The 22,778-nt window shown below is 41.2% G+C and overlaps 1 protein-coding gene across 2 annotated transcripts in view; it reads right to left on the bottom strand.

The window, feature by feature from the left end:
* The window catches only part of Naus (Nausicaa), an 83,569-nt gene that overhangs the window by 14,849 nt on the left and 45,942 nt on the right, over positions 1–22,778 (bottom strand). For both annotated transcript variants that reach the window (XR_010950790.1, XM_067772610.1), the window contains exons 2-3: positions 653–839; positions 456–598 (exon numbers count right to left, since the gene is read on the bottom strand). Coding sequence is in view for 1 of the 2 variants with exons in the window: in XM_067772610.1 (XP_067628711.1) it covers positions 456–598; positions 653–839 (330 nt within the window). In the remaining variant the exon portion in view is untranslated. The remainder of the gene's footprint in view (positions 1–455; positions 599–652; positions 840–22,778) is intronic.

The following is a 22,778-nucleotide window of genomic DNA, read 5'->3' as shown; positions in this document are numbered from 1 at the left end:
CCGCTGCACGGACTAGACTGACTTGGCTCGCTTTACCGTTATAACAATAACAACGCTGTTTGAAACATTTGTGTAAGTGATATGAAGAACTTGTAAGCCGATTTTATGCAAATTTTAAGGTAAAAGCTAAATATAAACTGAGCTAAAACCAACTACTAGCTCAAGCACTAAATGGTAGTAAAAATAAAAGTTGTGAATAAAATATTACCTTAAATATTGTTAATCAAAATAATGCCTTTTTCGAAAAGTAAATAAGAAACATAATTATAATAAGTCAAGTCACCTTCATAAATTTGAATGAGAAGTAGAATTTTTTTTATTATTACTATTACATTTTTTTCGAATAATAGTGGAGCTTAGCAAAATAATTCCGCTTGAAATAAAAATTATTCCCCAATTAAAAAGTTACGTTAATAAATAGTTTATGACTAATATGTATTTACATTTAAACTTACCACTAAGTGTTCGAGTTTTGGCACCACTGACAAGTGTTCCACCAACACCAGCAGCAACACTTTGTTGTAAAAGCTGTTGTTGCTTCTTTAAAGCCTCATTCTCAGCGCGTAATAGAGTCATTTCTTGTTCCAATTCCTTCACACTGCAAACAAATTTAATAATTTGAAATCCTAAATCTTTGAATTAAATTTATTACCGCGCCTCTTCTTTAGCCAGATTTAACTTTAGTGCCTTTCGTTCACTCTCGAAAGAAGCTGACTGTTTTTCTAACTCTTCCTCCATGCGCAAAGATTTTTTACTTTCTTCTTCGAGACCCTCAGCAATTGTGTCTGATCGTTGCTTCTCCTCTGCCAATATTTGCGCCAAATCTTCAGAGCGTTTACCTATAAACATTAAAACTGGTTAAAGTTTCTGTGGAGCTCGTTGAAAACTCTTTTAAATTCTTTGAGGGCCATATATGAATCGGGAGTCTCAACGAAATATTGTATTGTCGTTTCAAAGTTTTATGGATTAAAGACCTGGGATCTTTAATGCGGAAGCCTTTCCTAGTGATAACGGGGATGTCACCCTATTTGCCTGTAAGGCGAGACCGCACCAATTAATTATATGTTTGGTCACCCAATAGAATCCACTAACATTTAAGGACATTCGCCATTGCTATATTGTCACGAATATTAGCAAAACTAAGGAGTGCTGCCGTCTCTAACCCGATGCTAAGCAGTGACGTGAATGCACATCAATAATTCAATCATTATGTATCTACATAAACGAAACAATAACTGCGTCTACATATATGTACCATGTACGTATACGAGCAGCGGAGAGTCAATGCACTAACACATGCATATATCTGAGATACTCCTATAAGTATGCAATGAGAAAAACTATAAAATTGTGCAATTGTAGTTACAGCTGAGAAGTTTGAGAGCTACTGGACTAGTAGATTCTGGAAGCGCCTAGAAGATGTATAAAATTGTGCAATTTTAGTTATAGCTGAGAAGTTTGAGAGCTCATGGACAATGCTAGTAGATTCTAGAAAATGCGAACGAGGAAACCAAAGAGTATAAAAGCCGACAGATGTAGAGGCGCTGTAATTCAGTTTGATTTGAATTGTCAAGCTGTTACCACTAAGACGATATCTAGCGAGCAATAGCAGTATTATTTTGAATAGTGGAGTTTCATTTGAGCTATCAGTTTGGTTATTAAGCTATTCGTTGCACAGTTTGAGTGTTATTGTGAAGTATTTTAATAAAGGCCATTTTTAATTATTCAATATTGGAGTTATTTATTCAACAGTTTAGCGATACGAACCTAGCAAAAGGGCAAATAAGAGGATTTGCAGCAAATTCGTTACAATTGGTGTCAGAAGTGGGATTGTTGAATAAATTCCAGAGGACAACAAGGACATGGCAAAGTTCAGTGAATTGAAGATCCAGCAACTAAAGAAGGAGTTGGAGAGCCGTGGATTGAATACAAGCGGCGTTAAACTTGAACTTCAGGCACGGCTACGAGAGGCAATGGAAGCAGAAGGAATTGATGTGGAAGAGTATGACTTTCATCTTGATGGCGGGGAAATAACAAAAATGGAAGAAACACCGAAGACAATGGCGAACACAGACTTGAACATGATATTGGCTGCAATATCGGCACAAATGTCCGAAATGTCATCACAAATATCTACCAACATGTCATCACAATTGGAATCACAGGAGGCACGCATTTCAGAAATGTCGACACAGATAACATCCAAGATGGAAACACAGATCGAAGAACAGAAGACATATATGGCATCCCAACTGGAAGAGCAGAAGACATATATGGCATCCCAACTGGAATCACAGGAGGCACGTATTTCAGAAATGACGTCGCAAGTGTCATCTCAACTGGAAGACCAAAAGACATATATGGCATCTCAATTGGAAGCGCAAGAGGCACGTATATCTGAAATGTCGGCAGAAATTTTGGAACAGGTTTCATCAAAACTGGAAGCGCAGGATGCAAAAATGGCTCAATTTCAGGAAGAAGTAGATGATTTAAAAGGTCGTATGGAGCAGTTACAACTAAATCGCCCAGCTGTTTCAGCGAGTAATCCAAAGGTAAAGACACTATCCTTTGACGGTTCTGTTCCTTTTCAGGTCTTTAAGCTACAGTTTGAGAAGACCGCAGCAGTGAACCAATGGAATGCTGAAGATAGAGTTGCAGCTCTGTTCGTGGCTTTGAAAGGGCCTGCCGCGGAAATCTTACAGACCATCCCAGAGTACGAGCGGAACCACTACGAAACATTGATGAGCGCTTTAGAGAGACGTTACGGAAGCGAGCATAGGAAACAGATATTCCAAATTGAGTTGCAAAACCGCTACCAAAAAGCAAATGAAACATTGCAGGAGTTTGCTTCAGATATTGAAATATTGGCCCATCTTGCAAATGCGGACGCACCCGTGGAATACACTGAAAGGGTAAAAATCCAGAACTTCATAAATGGCATACGAGATGTGGAAACGAAGCGGGCTACTTATGCGAATCCAAAACTAACGTTTGCTGAAACGGTATCGCATGCACTGACTCAGGAAACATCCTCACTTTTGAGTAAGCCAGCGTACAAAGCTCATCGCGTGGAAGTGGAAAAGCCAGACTGGGTAGACGCAATTTTGGAAGCATTGAAGGGTACGCAGCAGAAGAATAATGATGCAGTCAAATGCTTTAAGTGTGGAAAGCTAGGGCATATTGCGCGTTATTGCAACACCAACCCTAACAGTTCCAACAATGTGGGTGGTCGTAAACGCGGAGCAGAAGGAGATGAGCAAATCTCCAAGACAAATCAATCGTTAAACTAAAGCGAGTCAGCAGCAAGGGGCGACAGCTGACTCCCTCAATTGAATGCCCCATAATCTCTATCTCACAAATTGGAAGAAGGTCGAGCAATCTTACTGTCGGAGGACATGTGGATGGAAAGGAACGTTTACTGACTGTAGATACGGGTGCATCTCATCCCATCATTCGATCGGATTTAGTCAACAAGAAGATAAGACCATTGCATGGAGCAATATTGCGTACAGACACTGGAGAAGACACCCAGGTAATTGGAGAAGTAGAATGTGAAGTAGCAATTGGGAACGTCACGGTACTACACAATTTTATAGTGGCAGGTATTGTTGATGAAATCATAATTGGAGTGGACTTCTTAATCAACCAAGGCATCAAAATCGATATGCAAAGCAAGACGATGCGATATAAGAACATGGATGTGCCACTTAATTTCAGCTACGAGAGAGGCTACAGCAGTAAACGAGTGCTGGTGGAAGAGAGTCAGCAAACACCACCAAAATCAGAAGCAGTCACCTGGGCAAAGGTTGATGGAGATTGTGGGACAAACAAATTGTGGGTTGTCGAAGCAGCAAATAAATCAGCACTGAACATAAAAAAAAAAATGTAAGGCGCGATAACCTCCGAAGAGATCTAAGGCCGAGCTTCTCTTCCAATTTGCGTCGTGCTCCTCTTGATTTTTCCCTACAAATTGGCCGGACGGGACCTACACTACCTAGCACTGAACATACTTGTAGGAAAAACCCTGGCTATGACAAAACAAGATGGACGTATTCCGGTAAGAGTACTCAATGAGTTCAAGTCACCATTCAATTTGCCCAAAGGAGCTATTTTGGGAAGATGCCAAGAGGCCGAAGTAGTTATTAACTGTGAACAGCTCCAGGACCGCGTTTCATTTGTAATACTGATCTCTCAAATGATATCACGGCATGGACGCATGGGCTAGAGGAAGCCTATCAGAGTAAGGCAAAACAACTGCTCATAAAATACGCGAACATATTTGACCAGGATGGTTCCAAACCAGGCCGCACCAATGTTGTGAAACATCAAATTGACACTGGAGATGCGAGGCCGATCCGTCAAGCTCCACGTAGTGTTCCACTGGCGAAGCGGGAAGTTGTGAGTCAAATCATACAAGAAATGAATGACAGCGGCGTCATCGAACCATCAGCTAGTCCATGGAGCTCATCGGTAGTACTTGTAAAGAAGAAGGATGGAAAAATGAGGTTTTGCGTGGACTACCGGAAGTTGAATGACGTTACGAAAAAGGATAGCTACCCGTTGCCAAGAATTGACGACACTCTGGACTCGCTATCTGGTACGAAATGGTTTTCCACGCTGGACTTGAAAAGCGGCTACTGGCAAGTTGAGGTGAAGGAGGAAGATAAAGAGAAAACAGCCTTCAGTGGCGGTGATGGTCTTTGGCAATTTACAGTGATGCCTTTTGGACTTTGTAATGCACCAGCTACTTTTGAGGGACTCATGGACCAGGTACTGAAAGGACTACATTGGAAAACATGCTTGGTGTACCTGGACGACATCATCGTATTGGGCAAGAGTTTTGATGAACATCTTAAGAACTTGGAGGAAGTTTTACAGAGAATAGCTGGCGCTGGTCTAAAGTTAAGTCCCAAAAAGTGTACGCTGTTTAAGTAAATTATTTGGGCCACAAGGTAACGACAGAAGGTGTCTGTACAGCGAATGAAAAGATAGAGGCAGTAAAGGATTGGCCAAGACCACAGAATCTGCATGAATTGAGAAGTTTCCTTGGGCTGTGCACATATTACCGCCGATTTGTACCAAATTTTGCCAGCATAGCCCATAGTCTCCACGAGCTAACAAGAAAAAATAAAGCTTTTGAATGGAAGAAGGAGCAAGAAGTAGCTTTCCAAACATTGAAAGAGCGGTTGTGCACTGCCCCAATGTTGGCATACCCGATTCCAGGAGCAACGTTTATTCTAGATACAGATGCGAGCGGATATGCTATAGGAGGCGTTTTATCACAATTGGTCGATGGACAAGAGAAGGTAGTTGCATATTACAGCCGTTCAATTGGAAAACCAGAGAGGAACTATTGCTTCTGCAGTTCCGTAATCCGGAAGGACAATTGGCACGGTGGATCGAGCGACTACAAAGCTATGACTTTTCCATTGAGCATCGAAAAGGTAGTACCCATGGAAATGCTGATGCAATGTCACGAAGACCATGTAGTCTGGAATGCAAGCACTGCTCAAAGGCCGAGGCTAAAGAAGACATTATAGATGTCCGGCTAATGACTATAACGTGTACGGATGAATGGGACCAGGAACAACTAAGAAAGTGTCAGCTAGAAGATATAGATCTGTCACATGTTATGCAAGGGCTCGAACGAAACGAAAGACCAAGCAGAGAGGAAATGTCAGCAGAGAGTCCCATTGCGAAGTCATATTGGGCACAGTGTAATAGTTTAGAATTGATATCCGGTTGCTTGCATCGAGTATGGGAGAGTGAGGATGGTCAATGCAAGAAGAAACTGATAGTTGTTCCCAGGAAGAGGATTCCTGACGCGCTCTGCGAGCTGCACAATGGTCCAAGTGGAGGTCATCTTGGAATAACGAAGACACTCGAGAAAATTAAGCAGAGATTCTATTGGGTTGGTTGCCGTCAGTCGGTCACCGAGTGGATTGCCAACTGCGAGGTATGCAGCAGAGCGAAAGGGCCCAAAACCCGAAGTCATGGCCAGATGAAGCAGTATATTTCAGGTGCGCCATTTGAAAGGATCGCCATGGATGTCGCAGGTCCATTTCCTACTAGCAACCGCGGAAACAAATACGTACTGGTGGTTATGGATTATTTAAGTAAATAGCCAGAGGTATACCCAATCCCAAACCAAAAAGCAGAAACAGTAGCAGAAGTGGTTAAAAACGAATGGGTTGCAAGGTATGGTGTACCAATGGAGTTACATTCTGATCAAGGCAGGAATTTTGAATCAGCTGTGTTCCAAGAAATGTGCAAAAAGTTGGGCATTCGAAAAACACGGACAACTGCATTGCATCCTCAGTCCGATGGTATGGTGGAACGCTTCAATAGAACATTGGAGGAGCATTTAAGGAAAGTAGTAGACAAGTACCATAAGGACTGGGATACACACATATCATTATTCTTGATGGCCTACCGATCGGCAGTACATGACACAACGGGCCAAACTCCCGCAAAGGTAATTTTTGGCAATGATCTTCGACTGCCAGCTGATTTGAAGTATGGAATAGATGCCGATGCGGAGAGGAATGTCAAGAAATCCACTGGTGTCTTGGAAGAAGAGCTGAGAGAGATACACGATCTAGTAAGGCAACGAGCAAAGATTACGAGTGACAAGATGAAAGCGAGGTACGATAAAGCAATTAATTCGGAAGGGTTTCAGGAAGGAGATTTGGTGCTGCTATACATCCCACAACGAAAAAAAGGTTTGTCCCCGAAATTGCAGTGTAACTGGGAAGGCCCATACAAAGTTGTAAAACGAATCAACGATGTAGTGTACCGCATACAAACCATTGGAAAACCACGAAACAAAATGAAAGTGGTTCATTTGGAGAGGCTAGCAGCGGTTAAATCGAGAGATTTGTCTAATCGGTACGATCAGACTTAGGTGGAGGGCAGTGTCACGAATATTAGCAAAACTAAGGAGTGCTGCCATCTCTAAGCCGATGCTAAGCAGTGACGTGAATGCACATCAATAATTCAATCATTATGTATCTACATAAACGAAACAATAACTGCGTCTACATATATGTACCATGTACGTATACGAGCAGCGGAGAGTCAATGCACTAACACATGCATATATCTGAGATACTCCTATAAGTATGCAATAAGAAAAATTATAAAATTGTGCAATTGTAGTTACAGCTTAGAAGTTTGAGAGCTACTGGACTAGTAGATTCTGGAAGCGCCTAGAAGATGTATAAAATTGTGCAATTTTAGTTATAGCTGACAAGTTTGAGAGCTCATGGACAATGCTAGTAGATTCTAGCAAATGCGAACGAGGAAACCAAAGAGTATAAAAGGCGACAGATGCAGAGGCGCTGTAATTCAGTTTGATTTGAGTTGTCAAGCTGTTACGACTAAGACGATATCTAGCGAGCAATAGCAGTATTATTTTGAATAGTGGAGTTTCATTTGAGCTATCAGTTTGGTTATTAAGCTATTCGTTGCACAGTTTGAGTGTTATTGTGAAGTATTTTAATAAAGGCCATTTTTCCATTATTCAATATTGGAGTTATTTATTCAACAGTTTAGCGATACGAACCTAGCAAAAGGGCAAATAAGAGGATTTGCAGCAAATTCGTTACAATATTCACGAATCTTTAAATATAACAGCTTCGCTATTCAATAACCTAAGAACAGAAAAGTATTTAAAGGCGGTATACGGAATTATTTTCCGGTGTCATAAGGAGACATCACGTGTTAGTTCAGAGTGCAGTGTTTTGCCCGTCCCGCAGCTTCCTTCAGTATTTATCTCTAGGTCTGGTGACCATACTGTGGACTTAGTTCGTGGAAATGGCAAATACCGTTAGGTGAAAAAACTTAAAAACTATATAAATATTAATTTTAGAGCTCATCTATGGAAGGGTTCGTAGCCGTTGGTGTTAGTGTGCAAGCATTCGCATAGAAAACAAATTTGACTCCTGGTGTTGAAAGGAGCTTCGATATCTGGAAATTAAACAAAAGAGGATTAAGTATTTCGTTCTAAACAGCGCCCACATCCTTAACAGTCGATGTCGGTTCTCGATGTTTTAAATGTCTTTCATATCATTTTTATGTGCACGTCTATTAGCTCGCCGTATGGCCATGTAAACCGAGGAATACATTACATACTGTCGGCAAAAGGTACTTGTACATTGCTTCCAATCTTACAGCGCTATCGCCAAAGGCGACTGATATTTTATCATTCTGCACCGTCATATTTAATAGAGAAGGTCTTCCGCTGACGGATAAAATATCTGGCGAGCTGTGACCTCCGACCCGGGGGCAGCGCTTCCCAAGGCAGTCGGTTCTATGTACCGGAGCGACGGGATTTTTCCCGACCACGGACTGTCATTTCAGTGTAACCCCATTTAATTTGTTGTGTCCCTCCCACAAATTGTCATCCTCCCAGCAGCTCGTTGCAGCGGGACTGCCATTCTCTCCTGCTCCGGGAAGGTATCGAACCCAATCCGGGTCCGACTCCTGACCCCGGTCCTGCGTTTCTCGGAAAAGAATCTTTTTAGGACGGTCATACTCTTGTCAGTGTGTCACGTGCAAGGGATGGTTACATCGGACATGTTGTTCTGGGCTAGATCCCAAAACCCGACGTTCCCGTAACTTCTATAAATCTTTTGTGGCTCCTTGCTGTTCACGCCCAAGGGCATCCCGTAGTCTACACCTTAGCGCCCCCACTACCGTCCATCAGCTCTGCTGCTCAGCAAGCCACAACAAGTACCCGCTGTTGCTCGCTCCCTACTGCGCCACCAGCTCATACGCCGGCTCCCACTCATAACTACAATCTCTGTACTAGAGCCGGTAGCAATGCCGAGCATCAGCCCCCGTCCCCGTCTCCTTCCCCCTTCTTTTCCGGCAACAATCGCGTAGATCAGGGAAACATACTCTTAGTCCCTACCACCTTTTGCACCGTTTGCCAGCAAAGAATTTATATGTTTGCGATGTCCGTCCAATGCTGCTCTTGCCTTGGACGGGGCCACTTTCCTAGATGTTCTGGTCTCCGCGACGGCAACCCCCCGACGGGCTTCATTGCGCCATGTTGCCAGGCCGCAAACCCAAATACACCGGGCACCCCAATGCTTACCCAGGGACGTCCAGTCCCAGGGCCACAACAGCAATTGCGTCATACCCTTTCACAACTCAAGCGTAGTCACCCGTCACTTACTCCTAGAGTGACGACGCTCCCCCGCTGCACTTCAGAATTCTGCAGTTAAACTGTAATAAATTAACTGGGAAGATCACGGAGATAGTCGATTTCATGAAGCGGCACAACATCCGCATTGCTGCGATTCAAGAGACTAAACTCACAGCAAGATCTGCTCTGCGGACCTGTTTTGGGTATAATGTCCACAGAAAAGATCGCGAGAGCGGAAATGGAGGGGATCTCGCGTTTATGATGCACCACTCAGTGCAATATCATATATTTGATCCCGACATCAACACAACAGTGTCTTAGAAAGTCACGGCTTAACTGTCCGGTCAGGTGATGTTAATCTAGAAATCATCAACATCTAAATCCCTCCTGCCACCTTTTGCCGCAGTAGATACCACCTTACTCACTGGCGATAATCGCATTATCTTAGGCGATTTCAACGCCCGTCACGATCTATGGCATTCAAACTTGCAGGCTGACAGCAGGGGTGAGATGTTGGCGGATCAAATAGAAGAAACAGCGTTCTACACTATAACGGAAACAACCCCACTCGTATAGTAGGAAGCTGTCACAGTTCACCAGATATATCAATCGTGAGCGCAGGACTCGTAAACTGCGTCATATGGCAGCCGATGGTAACATTCATAAAGTTTAAAAAAGGAAAGTGGGATGAATACAAATCCTTTACAGCCAGCCGCTTTGCTGCCCTCCCTATCCCGACTGATGCTCGCCAAGGGGAGCGTACTTTCCGCTAGGTCATTCAATCCGCCTTGGCTCGCTTTATTCCCGCCGGAAGAATTCCCGAAATTCGGCAGCATTTTCCGGCGGAGGCCGCAAATCTAGCGAGAGAACGTGACTTTATAAGACAGCTCGATCCCGGCGACCCCGAAATAAGGGATATAAACCAACGCATCAGATTGCTTGTGGATGAACACAAGCGGGCGAAATCGGAGGAGCATCTAAGTAGTTGTAACCTCTCTGCCGGTGTGGGTAAGCTTTGGTCCACCGTAAAGTCCCTATGGAATCCGTCCAAGCACAATGACAAAATTTCCATCGCCTTTGGCGATAAAGTGCTGTCCGATGCGAAAAAATGCGCGAGCGCTTTTTGCCGACAATATATAATACATTATACGGTTGACAAAGCTAGACGGAGGGCCACCAGACGCGCACATAAACATAAATTCAGCACGTCGCCAATTACCATCACCGCCAAAGAGGTTGAGGATGCCATCGGTCGTGTTAAACCAAGAGGGTTTCAAATATTTAGCACATGTCTCTTTCCACCTTTGTCATTCCCGAAAAATGGAAAATGGCTAAGGTGGTCACGCTACTAAAGCCTGGGAAACCAGCTAACATAGGAGACTCATATCGCCCGATATCTCTCCTATTGCCAGTAGGCAAGTCGCTTGACGCCATTTTGCTCCCCTATTTGAAAGCAAATTTGCAACAAAACTTCATAGCACAACCACAGCGCTAAATGCTATTAGCACCCAGATAAATTGCGGCTTAAATCAAAACCCCCACCATAGAACGGTACTCGTTGCGCTAGACCTATCAAAAGCTTTTGATACGGTCAACCATGCCACGTTACTGCAAGACCGGGAAGTGTCTACCCTTCCCTCAAGTCTTAAAAGGTGGACCGCAAATTATCTCGGTGGTCGGCAGGCATCGGTACAATTTAGAAACGCAACATCAAAACCAAGAAGAATTAAACAAGGGGTGCCACGGGGTGGTGTCCTATCCCCACTTTTGTTTAACTTCTACATATCAAAGCTACCTTCGCCACCAGAAGGAGTTACAATCGTTTCCTACGCCGATAACTGCACAATAATGACTGCCCAGGCACACAGATCGTTGAGCTCTGCAACAGAATAAACGGCTAATTCCCTGATCTCTCCAGTTTTTTCGCCCCGCGAAACCTGGCATTATCACCGACTAAATCCTCCGCGACCTTATTTGCAACATGGACGTCCCAAATGGCGACCATTTTGAACATCCACGTCAATGGCACTACGCTACCGACTGTCACACACCCCAAAATCTTGGGTGTGAGGTTTGATCAGGATCTACATTTTGGTGAGCATGCAGCCGCAATTGTACCGAAAATCCAGAGCCGTAATAAAATCCTCAAAATCTCTTGCTGACAGTACTTGGGATTAAGATAAAGAAACGCTCATTACCACTTAAAAAGCAATTGGCCAGCCGATTGCATGCTACGCGTCCCCTATATGGTCAGCAAGCCTAAAGACTACCCTCTGGAAGAAGCTACAGGCCTGCCAAAATACTGCCCTCAGAACCGCCACGGGTTGTCTTCTCATGTCCCCAGAACACCATCTACATAATGAGGCGAGAATACTCCCCATCAGGGAGAGACATGAAATACTAACGAAACAGTTCCTTTTGAATACCTAGAAATCTGGGCAACCTAACAGACATCTGATTGGTGAGCCAACACCGCCCAGGGGCTTGAGGAGTCATATCCGTAAGCATTATGAGGAAATAACGCACCTGAGACAACAGCCGTATGAAGCCAAAAAACACAAGCAGGTCCTCAGTAAACTCCACAAACAGGCGTCGGACCTCTATGCCAGGAATTGCCCGGTGAATCCTGTACTCAAAGGACAATACCCCAAACTTGCAGAAGAGGAACGCACACTCCCTAGGGAAACGCGTGTCACTCTAGCTCAACTTCGATCTGGATACTGTAACAGGTTGAACTCTTACGTATCCAGAATCAACCCCGACATACAAAACATATGTCCTGCTTGTAACGTGTTCCCACATGACACCAACCATCTCTTCAATTGTATTGTGGAACCAACGCCTCTAACACCCCTCTCATTATGGTCCACCCATGTTGAAACGGCAAGTTTCCTTGGACTCCCGTTAGAGGATATCGATGACAATTTGTGATGGTTCGCACCTATTGGATGGGGCGAAGCACTGCTACAACAACAACAACAAGAACCCGGGGGCATCGCCATTCACCGCGCTGAACGTCGCGTCGTCTATTTGTTTAGCTAGCATCTTTCCAATGGTGTTTGTTGGCAAGTTAGATTGCGAGGGGTCCTGATAGGGGCTAAAAAAGCCAAGAATTATGCGAAATGCGGAGAAATATACATCTATACTGGGTCCCTCTAAGCTTCTGCGTTCCAAACACAACTGTAAGTGACAGTTCAGTCAAGTCAAGTCTATGCTAAGTATGAGTTACTGACGATTAAGACTCCAGCTATTAGGGATGGCACAGCTATCAGATCTAGAAGCAGAAAGTGGCAGAGCTCCTATAAAGCTTCTAGTACTTGTCACTAGGAAGAAGATATATAATAACATAGGTGCTGGTTTCTGGTAATTTTCTTAAGTTTAGTCGTTGAGCAAACTTATGGTTACATTATGGACTCATTCAGTCTACGAGAGGTCCTCACGGACCAGCCAGTTCAACCTAACCTAACCTAAGAATATATTCAGATATCATTTGAGCTGTTTTAGCCGCTAAGTGCTCAAACTCGCCTCTCATTCGCCATACGATGTATTGCACATATTTTTACTTCTATATATTAGTTTCGTCTGATGTTTTCTGCCAATGTCCATACAATATTGGATAATCTCGCAACCCATTTTTGAGCTACTTTCCGGAGAGCTGGAGGCTTGATATTTGGAACAAAAATTGACTTGAAAATTTTGCTTTCGAGTTTTAGTTCCTTAACCCAGTGAAATTAGCTTCGGGCTTCATTACGTTGTAATATTTAGGATAAAGAGTTTTCTAGAGTGGGCAGGGATCGAGATATTTAGAGGAATTAAACAATCCATTTAGCACCGTGGAAACTTGCGATTGACTTTTAACTAACTACTCTTTGAGCTAGAAACATTAAAGCTTACACAAATTTCAGGTCACCTTGACAATGCTACAAAAGGTAAAAATAAATAGATGATAAAGAATGTGCAAGTACCAAAATGAAAAGTTAAGAATGTTGGCTCAAAGGAATCATTTGCATCACAAGGCATAACGGAGATTGTGAGTAAAAATTAGTTTTTGCCGTTTTTAAAACAATTGTACTAGGATATTATCACTTTTGTAAACTGGGAGTGGTTTGTGGGCTTGCTCTTATCACGTTTTTACTTAATTCTTCCGTAATACGCTCAACACCATTAATTAATAATTTAAGGCGCGATAACCTCCGAAGAAATTTTAGGCCGAGCTTCTCTTCCAATTTGTGTCGGGCTCCTTTTTAATTTTTCTTACAAATTGGCGGCACGGGACTTGCTTGTTTTATGCCGACTCCGAACGGTATCTGCAAGGGAGATGAGTTTTCACTGAGAGCTTTTCATGCAGAAATACACTCGGAGTGCTTGCCAAACACTGCCGAGGGGCGACCTCGTTTAGAAAAAATTTCTTCTAGTTGGAAAAACTTTTTGATGTTGCTTTTCCCGGGGCGTGAACCATTATTTTCGGTGTGGTAGGCGGAGCACGCTACCATCACACCACGGCGGCCGCTCAACACCATAAGTCTAATACAATTTTCTCATCACAACGGAAATTGATAGAAAAAGCTGTTTTTTTTTAAATGGATGGACTCGTGTTAGAGCCACCCCTGCGCGTTTGTGTGTTCCTTTCACAAAATATTCTCCACTTACAGCCTGATTCTAATGTGGTAACAACTTTCTTCACCACGGCAACTTTCTTCATGTGGTAACTTTTGTACCCTTTTGGTATTCTGCCCACGAAAGTAGCCGGATAATTGTTTACCCACTAAAATAGGTGGTAAAATCGATGTAACCACACAAAAGCTGTTGTTTAGAAAAAGGCAATACTGAAAAATAAAGAATTGTGAGCGCAAATAATACCTGTATGACACTACTTTATTTTCGTGGATTTTATCTTCAATTTTTTGTCGCACTCCCTCCTAATACGGCTTCAGTACTGGTGTAAACTATATTTCAAAAAACTAACGAAATATAAGAAAAATACAACCTAGTTCATTAAAAACGAACGAGCCAGTTTGTTTTTCGATAGGTTTTTTTGACATTCGGCCGTTTTTTCTTTATTTTTTTTTTCTGACAAATGGAATTTTTGTTTTTAGTTTGAGAATTTTGTGCATAAAAACACAATTAAAATCAACTTTCTTGTGAAAAAAGTGAACCATTAGAAACCGAAATAATTTTCGCGCGTTATTTGCATTGTTTTTATTGTTAAAAATGTTAATGTAAAAATAAAATGTAAAACATAAACAAAAACATGCCAAACTCACTAATTATGGGGGAATAGTGGTCTCGCTTTTTCATAATAGAAATTGTTTTTGTGTTTTGAAGTTCCGATAAAGTTTCGTCAGTTTTTTTAGCTTGGAATAAAGTAGTGTTATATATGCTTAAGTAAACATAATAGTAAAAAAGTGTTGCCTCTTGCTATACATATTTGTTTCCATGTACTTTCACAGTATATATTACAACAAGTAAGGAAGGTTAAGTTCGGGTGTAACCGAACATTACATACTCAGTTGCGAGCTATGGTGGCAACATAAGGGAAAATAACCATGTAGGAAAATGAACCGAGGGTAACCCTGGAATGTGTTTGTATGACATGTGTATCAAGTGAAAGGTATTAAAGAGTATTTTAAGAGGGAGTGGGCCATAGCTCTATAGGTGGACGCCATTTAGGGATATCGCCATAAAGGTGGCTCAGGGTTGAATCTAGAATCTGTTTGTACGATATGGGTATCAAATTAAAGGTTTTAATGAAGGTTTTAAAAGGGAGTGGGGGTAGTTGTATAGGTGGTCGCCTTTTCGAGATATCGCCATAAAGGTGGACCAGGGGTGACTCTAGAATGCGTTTGTACAATATGGGTATCAAACGAAAGGTGTTAATGGGTATTTTAAAAGGGCGTCGGGCTTAGTTCTATAGGTGGACACCTTTTCGAGATATCGCCGTAAAGGTGGACCAGGGGTGACCCTAAAATTTGTTTGTACAATATGGGTATCAAATGAAAGGGGTTAATGAGCATTTTAAAAGGGATTGGGCCTTAGTTCTATAGGTGAACGCCTTTTCGAGATATCGCCATAAAGGTGGACCAGGGGTGACTCTAGAATGTGTTTGTACGATATGGGTATCAAATGAAAGGTGTTAATGAGTATTTTAAAAGGGAGTGATCCTTAGTTCCATAGGTGCACGCCGTTTCGATATATCGCCATAAAGGTGGACCATGGGTGACCTAGAATTTGTTTGTACGATATGGGTATCAAATGAAAGGTGTTAATGAGTATTTTAAAAGGGAGTGATCCTTAGTTCCATAGGTGCACGCCGTTTCGAGATATCGCCATAAAGGTGGACCAGGGGTGACTCTAGAATGCGTTTGTACAATATGGGTATCAAACGAAAGGTGTTAATGGGTATTTTAAAAGGGCGTCGGGCTTAGTTCTATAGGTGGACGCCTTTTCGAGATATCGCCATAAAGGTGGACCAGGGGTGACCCTAGAATTTGTTTGTACGATATGGGTATCAAATGAAAGGGGTTAATGAGCATTATAAAAGGGATTGGGCCTTAGTTCTATAGGTGAACGCCTTTACGAGATATCGGCATAAAGGTGGACCAGGGTGACTCTAGAATGCGTTTGTACAATATGGGTATCAAACGAAAGGTGTTAATGAGTATTTCAAAAGGGCGTGGGGCTTAGTTCTATAGGTGGACGCCTTTTCGAGATAACGCCATAAAGGTGGACCAGGGGTGAATCTAGAATGTGTTTGTACGATATCGGTATCAAATTAAAGGTATTAATGAGGGTATTAAAAGGGAGTGGTGGTAGTTGTATAGGTGGTCGCCTTTTCGAGATATCGGCATAAAGGTGGACCAGGGTGACTCTAGAATGCGTTTGTACAATATGGGTATCAAACGAAAGGTATTAATGAGTATTTTAAAAGGGAGTGGGCCTTAGCTCTATAGGTGGACGCCTTCTCGAGATATAGCTATAAAGGTGGACCAGGGGTGACTCTAGAATATGTTTGTACGATATGGGTATCAAAAAACAGGTGTTAATGAGTATTTTAAAAGGGCGTGGGGCTTAGTTCTATAGGTGGACGCCTTTTCGAGATATCGCCATAAAGGTGGACCAGGGGTGACTCTATAATGTGTTTGTACGATATGGGTATCAAATTAAAGGTATTAATGAGGCTTTTAAAAGGGAGTGGTGGTAGTTGTATATGTGAAGGCGTTTTCCAGATATCGACCAAAATGTGGACCAGGGTGACCCAGAACATCATCTGTTGGATACCGCTAATTTATTTATATATATAATACCACGAACAGTATTCCTGCCAATATTTCAAGGGTTTTTTATTTCGCCCTGCAGAACTTTTTCATTTCATTCTACTTAATATGGTAGGTGTCACACCCAATTTACAAAGTTTTTTTCTAAAGTTATATTTTGCGTCAATAAACTAATCCAAATACCATGTTTCATCCCTTTTTTCGTATTTGGTATAGAATTCTGGCATTTTTTTCGTTTTTCGTAATTTTCTATATCGAAAAAGTGGGCGTGGTGATAGTCCGATTTCGGCCATTTTTTATACCAATACAAAGTGATTTCAGATAAGTACTTGAACTGAGCTTAGTTAAGATATATCGATTTTTGCTGAAGTTATCGTGTTAACGGCCGAGCGGAAGGACAGACGGTCGACTGTGTATAAAAACTGAGCGTGGCTTCAACCGATTTCGCTCTTTTTCACAGAAATAAGTTATCGTCCCAGAATCTAAGCCCCTACCAAATTTCACAAGGATTGGTAAATTTTTGTTCCACTTATGGCATTAAAAGTGTCCTAGACAAATCAAATGAAAAAGGGAGGAGCCACGCCCATTTTGAAATTTTCTTTTATTTTTGCATTTTGTTGCACCAGGATGCCTGCAGGATGCAGGATGTTGACATAATTTACTTATATACTGTAAAGATATTAAATTTTTTGTTAAAATTTTACTTAAAAAAAAATTTTTTTTGAAGTGGGCGTGGTCGTTCTCCGATTTTGCTAATTTTTATTAACCATACATATAGTAATAGGAGTAACGTTCCTGCCAAATTTCAACATGATATCTTCAACGACTGCCAAATTACAGCTTGCAAAAGTTTTAAATTACCTGCTTTTAAAAGTGGGCGGTGCCACGCCCATTGTCCAAAATTTTACTAATTTTCTATTCTGCGTCATAAGTTCAACTCACCTACCAAGTTTCATCGCTTTATTCGTCTTTGGTAATGAATTATCGCACTTTTTCGGTTTTTCGAAATTTTCGATATCGAAAAAGTGGGCGTGGTTATAGTCCGATTGTTCATTTTAAATAGCGATCTGATATGAGTGCTCAGGAACCTACATACCAAATTTCATCAAGATACCTCAAAATTTACTCAAGTTATCGTGTTAACGGACGGACGGACATGGCTCAATCAAATTTTTTTTCGATCCTGATGATTTTGATATATGGAAGTCTATATCTATCTCGATTCCTTTATACCTGTACAACCAACCGTTATCCAATCAAAGTTAATATACTCTGTGAGCTCTGCTCAACTGAGTATAAATATAGCTATGTAAAAACGTATGCATGTATGCACATATGTATATACACATCGTCCCGTTTATTCGTTAACATCGTATCTACGAGTGACACATTTTCGGTAAAGCCATGGCGGAACAATACAATGTGGCAGCATGGTGACAAACCTACAAACATAAAGAAAAATTCCTTGTACTTTGTTTTTGTAAACTCGATGGACAAATGTCAAAATCGTACTGCGCCGGAAGTTGATGTATCAAATCAAATAAAAAAAAGTTTATATTCAGCTGTCGCATGCTGCCACTTTGTATCGTTCCGCCATGGTAAAGCGAAGAAAACTACCTTTCAAATTTCTCCACAGACATTGGTGAGTTTTTCGGTGATGACAGCCAGAATCGCGGATAAAAGAACTGGTAACGATATTCGGTTACGTAATGTTCTGGGTACTATTTTACCGGTAACGCTAAGAATCGGGCCGTTAATAACAAAAGGGGTCGCATTACTTACAAAAAGGGCTATTTAGCAAAGCGCCAGGTGACCTTGTTCAAAAGTTAGAAATTATGAATGCAGCACGAGAGCAAAATTTCTTTTTTGCGGGAAGTTGACGAAAGACTGACCTATTACACATAATTTTATTTATTGAGGGACTTTCTTGAGATTTGATATACATGGCTTTTCTTTAGATACATTTTAAGGAAAAGTTGTTTACTGTTAAGTGGACCAATGCGGGCCAATTCATAAATTTTTATTTTAGGCTGTTCCTATTCTGCAATCGAAATGCATAAGATCTTTAATGTGATCCTTATGTGAATTGAATTTGAAATAGTTCTCTGATCATTCTTGACTTGAGTACTATTGTTGCTTTCTAACACTTTTCACGAATCGAGATTACACTAGTGATCTAACGTGCCACATAAACATTCTCTAATGCTGTTGTTGTTGTATTAACAGTGCTTCGCCCCATTCAATAGGTTGTAGTATCGCGTGGAATTCACCCCCTTTCAAACACGCTTAACATTACAAACGCTCGTTCATTGACCCAGATAACTACCATAAGTTCATTCGCTTTCACAAAGTCACCTAATGCATTTATGCGTTATACCAAACTGCTCAAGCGGGAATCATCTTGACAATATTTAGGTCAATAATTTGCTGAAAAGCATTCCTCACTATTGAGTCATGCACCTTTAGTATGTAAATATTAATGTAAGTATGTATATATGCATAGGTTAAGAACTTCTGTATAAATAGTAATGAATTTCTTTAATAAAATGATTACTGATCAGACTTACAAAGTCTAAACACTCTTTTATCAATTTGTCACATTACATGGCGATCCTGCCAGCTTGGTCAAGAATTAGCAAAACTGCTGAAGAGCTTGCTGGAGGAAAATCCTGGATATAAACTAAGCAGGATTCGCCTTTTAACATTACATGACGATCCTGCCAGCCTGATCTTCAATTAGCTGAAAATTTGCTCATAAGCAAAATTCGCTAGATCTTGCTGAACGGAGATCCTGCCCAGTTTTTTTTTTAAAAAGTTAAAGAAAAAGTTTTGTTAAAAAACAAAAAATAAACGATGTTAGCAGCAGCAGTACAATCAAAAAATTAAGCAGCGTTTAGATGGCATGAAATACGGACATTGGCAACAATTTTGACTGACAGCATGCGAGTATATATAGAGGTAGAATATAATAAGGAATAAATACTACATGGTATGGCTGAGTAACACAGCACTGTGCTGTGTTATTGTGTTAACACTCAGTAATGTGCGGCACGCACACGCACACTTATCGACTAATTTATAACACAGTGGCACACTCGATGGCACAAAGCTGGCTGTGTAATGCCGCTCAAACTGGTAAGTGCTCATGCTCTATAGCACAGAGAATGACACTCAGATCGTAAGTGCAAATACATACATAGTCCATTGTGCTTGTGTGTTGATTGTATTGCTTTCCAATGACACTTCACTCAAAACATATTTATACACATGATACAAATATTACAAGATAAAACCGGTGAGAGGATAATGACATTTAAAAAGATTTTAAAATTCTCACTGCACTCTCATAATTTTTATTTTATTTTGATTTTTTCATAAAAAAATGGTGTCCACAGGGGCACTTACAATCCTCTTGATCAGATGATATGACTTTGAAAAATTGGAGTATGAAAGAAGATAAATGTTGCCATGATTTACTCTTCTAAATGGCGTCAAACGTGGCGTTAGAGGTAAGAAACACAGTACTGTGCTCTGATATTGTGCCTACACTGATATCGACTTTCGATAATCAGTTATAACACAATTGTGTCAACACAATGTGTTAACACTGCAAAGTGTGCCTGTGCTACTGTGGTAATACTCAAAAAATAGTGTCATTACCCACCACTACTACATGGAAATTAACAATTTCGACTGGCAGCATGCGAGCATATAAAGAGTACAGTTAAACTCTTGCATTTAAACAAAAGGTACTACTATGTGGCATCAATAAAGGTCTTAACAAAGAAAGCCTTCTTCGGCAAGGATTTGGCGGAAATAGAAAGCTAAGTTGAAAACAAATATTTGGTGGTAACAAAACGGGATCGGAGGACACCTTTCAATTGGCACAAGTTAACAACAAAATGTAGCAGCTCTTTCGCATACCATTGCATAGGTATGTGACCGTGGTATAATGACCAGTGTTGCCAGGTGATGCAAAAAAAAGAAGCTAGATTGGCAAAAAAAAAAGGTTAGAAAAGGCTAAATTTAGAAAAAAAAGAAGCTAAAAAACGGCCAGAAATTTTTTGGTTAATTCATAAAATTTTTTTTATATTTTAGTTTACACATTTGTAAATAAAAACTTATAAACATAACTTAAGCATAACTTCCTGTTTCAAAACATATCAGGCACATTTTCTTTCACTAGCACATGGAATTACTTTAAATGATTGCATATGTGTATACTTATACATAAAAAAAATATTACAAACTAATTATTTATATAAAATATTCCCCGTCTGAAGAATCAGAAGAGCTTAAGTCTGGGTATAAAGTTTGGCTATTTACCATAGATATGAGATCATCGGTAATTTCAAAGTCATTACAACATTTAGATTATCGTTTTAACGAGCATCTAATATTAAGCAGCGCATTAAGCATTTTAATTTTTAGTTTGTTCCTTAATTTAGTTTTCAGAATTTTCATGCCACTAAGAACTCTTTCAACCTCCGCGTTACTGAGTGGTAATACTAAAAAACTAAATATGAATTCGACAAGTTCTAAAAAAGGAGGTTCGTTTAATGCATTTTTTAAATTCCATGGTGGAGTGTACATTTTTCCATTGTATAGTTATAAGTTTTCGCCACTGCAGCTCTATTAATGCTATTTGACTTGAAGAATAACTATACTTCTCTTTTTCAAGGTAAGAAAATACATCTGGCTTTGAAATTTTCAACGAATTTTCAGCAGAAAAAGAATTAATCTTTTGTAGAGAACTCATATTATTAGGTATTAGGTGTTCACAGGAACTATTGAAATTATTTTATTTTAGAAATTTTTAAAAATACATTCGGAGTAAAAAAGGCTAGAAAAAAGTCACGAAGCTTCACACAAATATCGAGGCTAAAGGCAAAAAAAAAGCTAAATCTAGGCTCGAAAAGGCTAACCTGGCAACACTGATAATGACAGCCAAATGCGCGAGCGCTTTCTGCCGACAATATATAATGCATCCTACGGTTGACAAAGATAGACGGAGAGCCAATAGACACGCACATAAACACAAATTCAGCGCGTCAGCAATCACCATCACCGCTAGAGAGGTTGAGGACGCCATTGGTCGCGCTAAACCATCCAAAGCAGTGGGCCCAGACGGCATAGCCATGCCGATGCTTAAAAACCTAGGGAAAGAGGGTTTCAAATATTTAGCGCATGTCTTCAACCTGTCTCTTTCCACCTTTGTCATACCCGAGAAATGGAAAATGGCCAAGGTGGTCCCGCTACTAAAGCCTGGGAAACCAGCTAACATAGGTGAGTCATATCGTCCGATATCTCTCCTATCGCCAGTGGCAAAGACGCTTGAAGCCATTTTGCTCCCTTATTTCCAAGCACATTTGCAGCTAGCCCCTCATCAGCATGGCTTCAGAAAACTCCATAGCACTACCTCCGCGCTAAATGTCATTAGCACCCAGATAAATTGCGGTTTGAATCAATACCCCCACCATAGAACAGTACTCGTAGCGCTAGACCTATCAAAAGCCTTTGATACGGTCAACCATGGCTCGTTACTGCAAGACCTGGAGGGGTCTACCCTTCCCCCATGCCTTAAAAGGTGGACCGCAAATTATCTGGGTGGTCGGCAGGCATCGGTGCAATTCAGAAACGAAACATCAAAACCAAGGAGAATTAAACAAGGGGTGCCGCAGGGTGGTGTCCTATCCCCACTTTTGTTTAATTTCTACATATCTAAGCTACCTTCACCACCGGAAGGAGTCACAATCGTTTCCTACGCCGATGACTGCACAATAATGGCCACAGGCCCAGGCCCAGAGATCGATGAGCTATGCAATAAAATAAACGGCTATCTCCCTGATCTCTCCAGTTTTTTCGCCTCGCGAAACCTGGCATTGTCACCGACTAAATCTTCCGCGACCTTATTTACAACATGGACGCCCCAAATGTCGACCATATTGAACATCCACGTCGATGGCACTACGCTACCGACTGTCCTACACCCCAAAATCTTGGGTGTGACGTTTGATCAGGATCTACATTTTGGTGCGCACGCAACCGCAATTGTTCCGAGAATTCAGAGCCGTAATAAAATCCTCAAATCCCTTGCTGGTAGTACCTGGGGAAAAGATAAAGAAACGCCTATGACCACATACAAAGCAATTAGCCAGCCGATTACGTGCTACGCGTCACCCATATGGTCGCCAAGCCTAAAAACTACCCACTGGAAGAAACTACAGGCCTGCCAAAATACTGCTCTCAGAATCGCCACGGGCTGTCTTCTTATGTCCCCAGAACACCATCTGCATAATGAGGCGAGAATACTCCCCATCAGGGAGAGAAATGAGATGCTGACCAAACAGTTT

The sequence above is a fragment of the Eurosta solidaginis genome, chromosome 3 (assembly GCF_040869045.1).
Source record: "Eurosta solidaginis isolate ZX-2024a chromosome 3, ASM4086904v1, whole genome shotgun sequence".
In the NCBI taxonomy this organism is placed as follows: Eukaryota; Metazoa; Arthropoda; class Insecta; order Diptera; family Tephritidae; genus Eurosta; species Eurosta solidaginis.
This window is presented reverse-complemented; position numbering and strand designations above follow the sequence as displayed.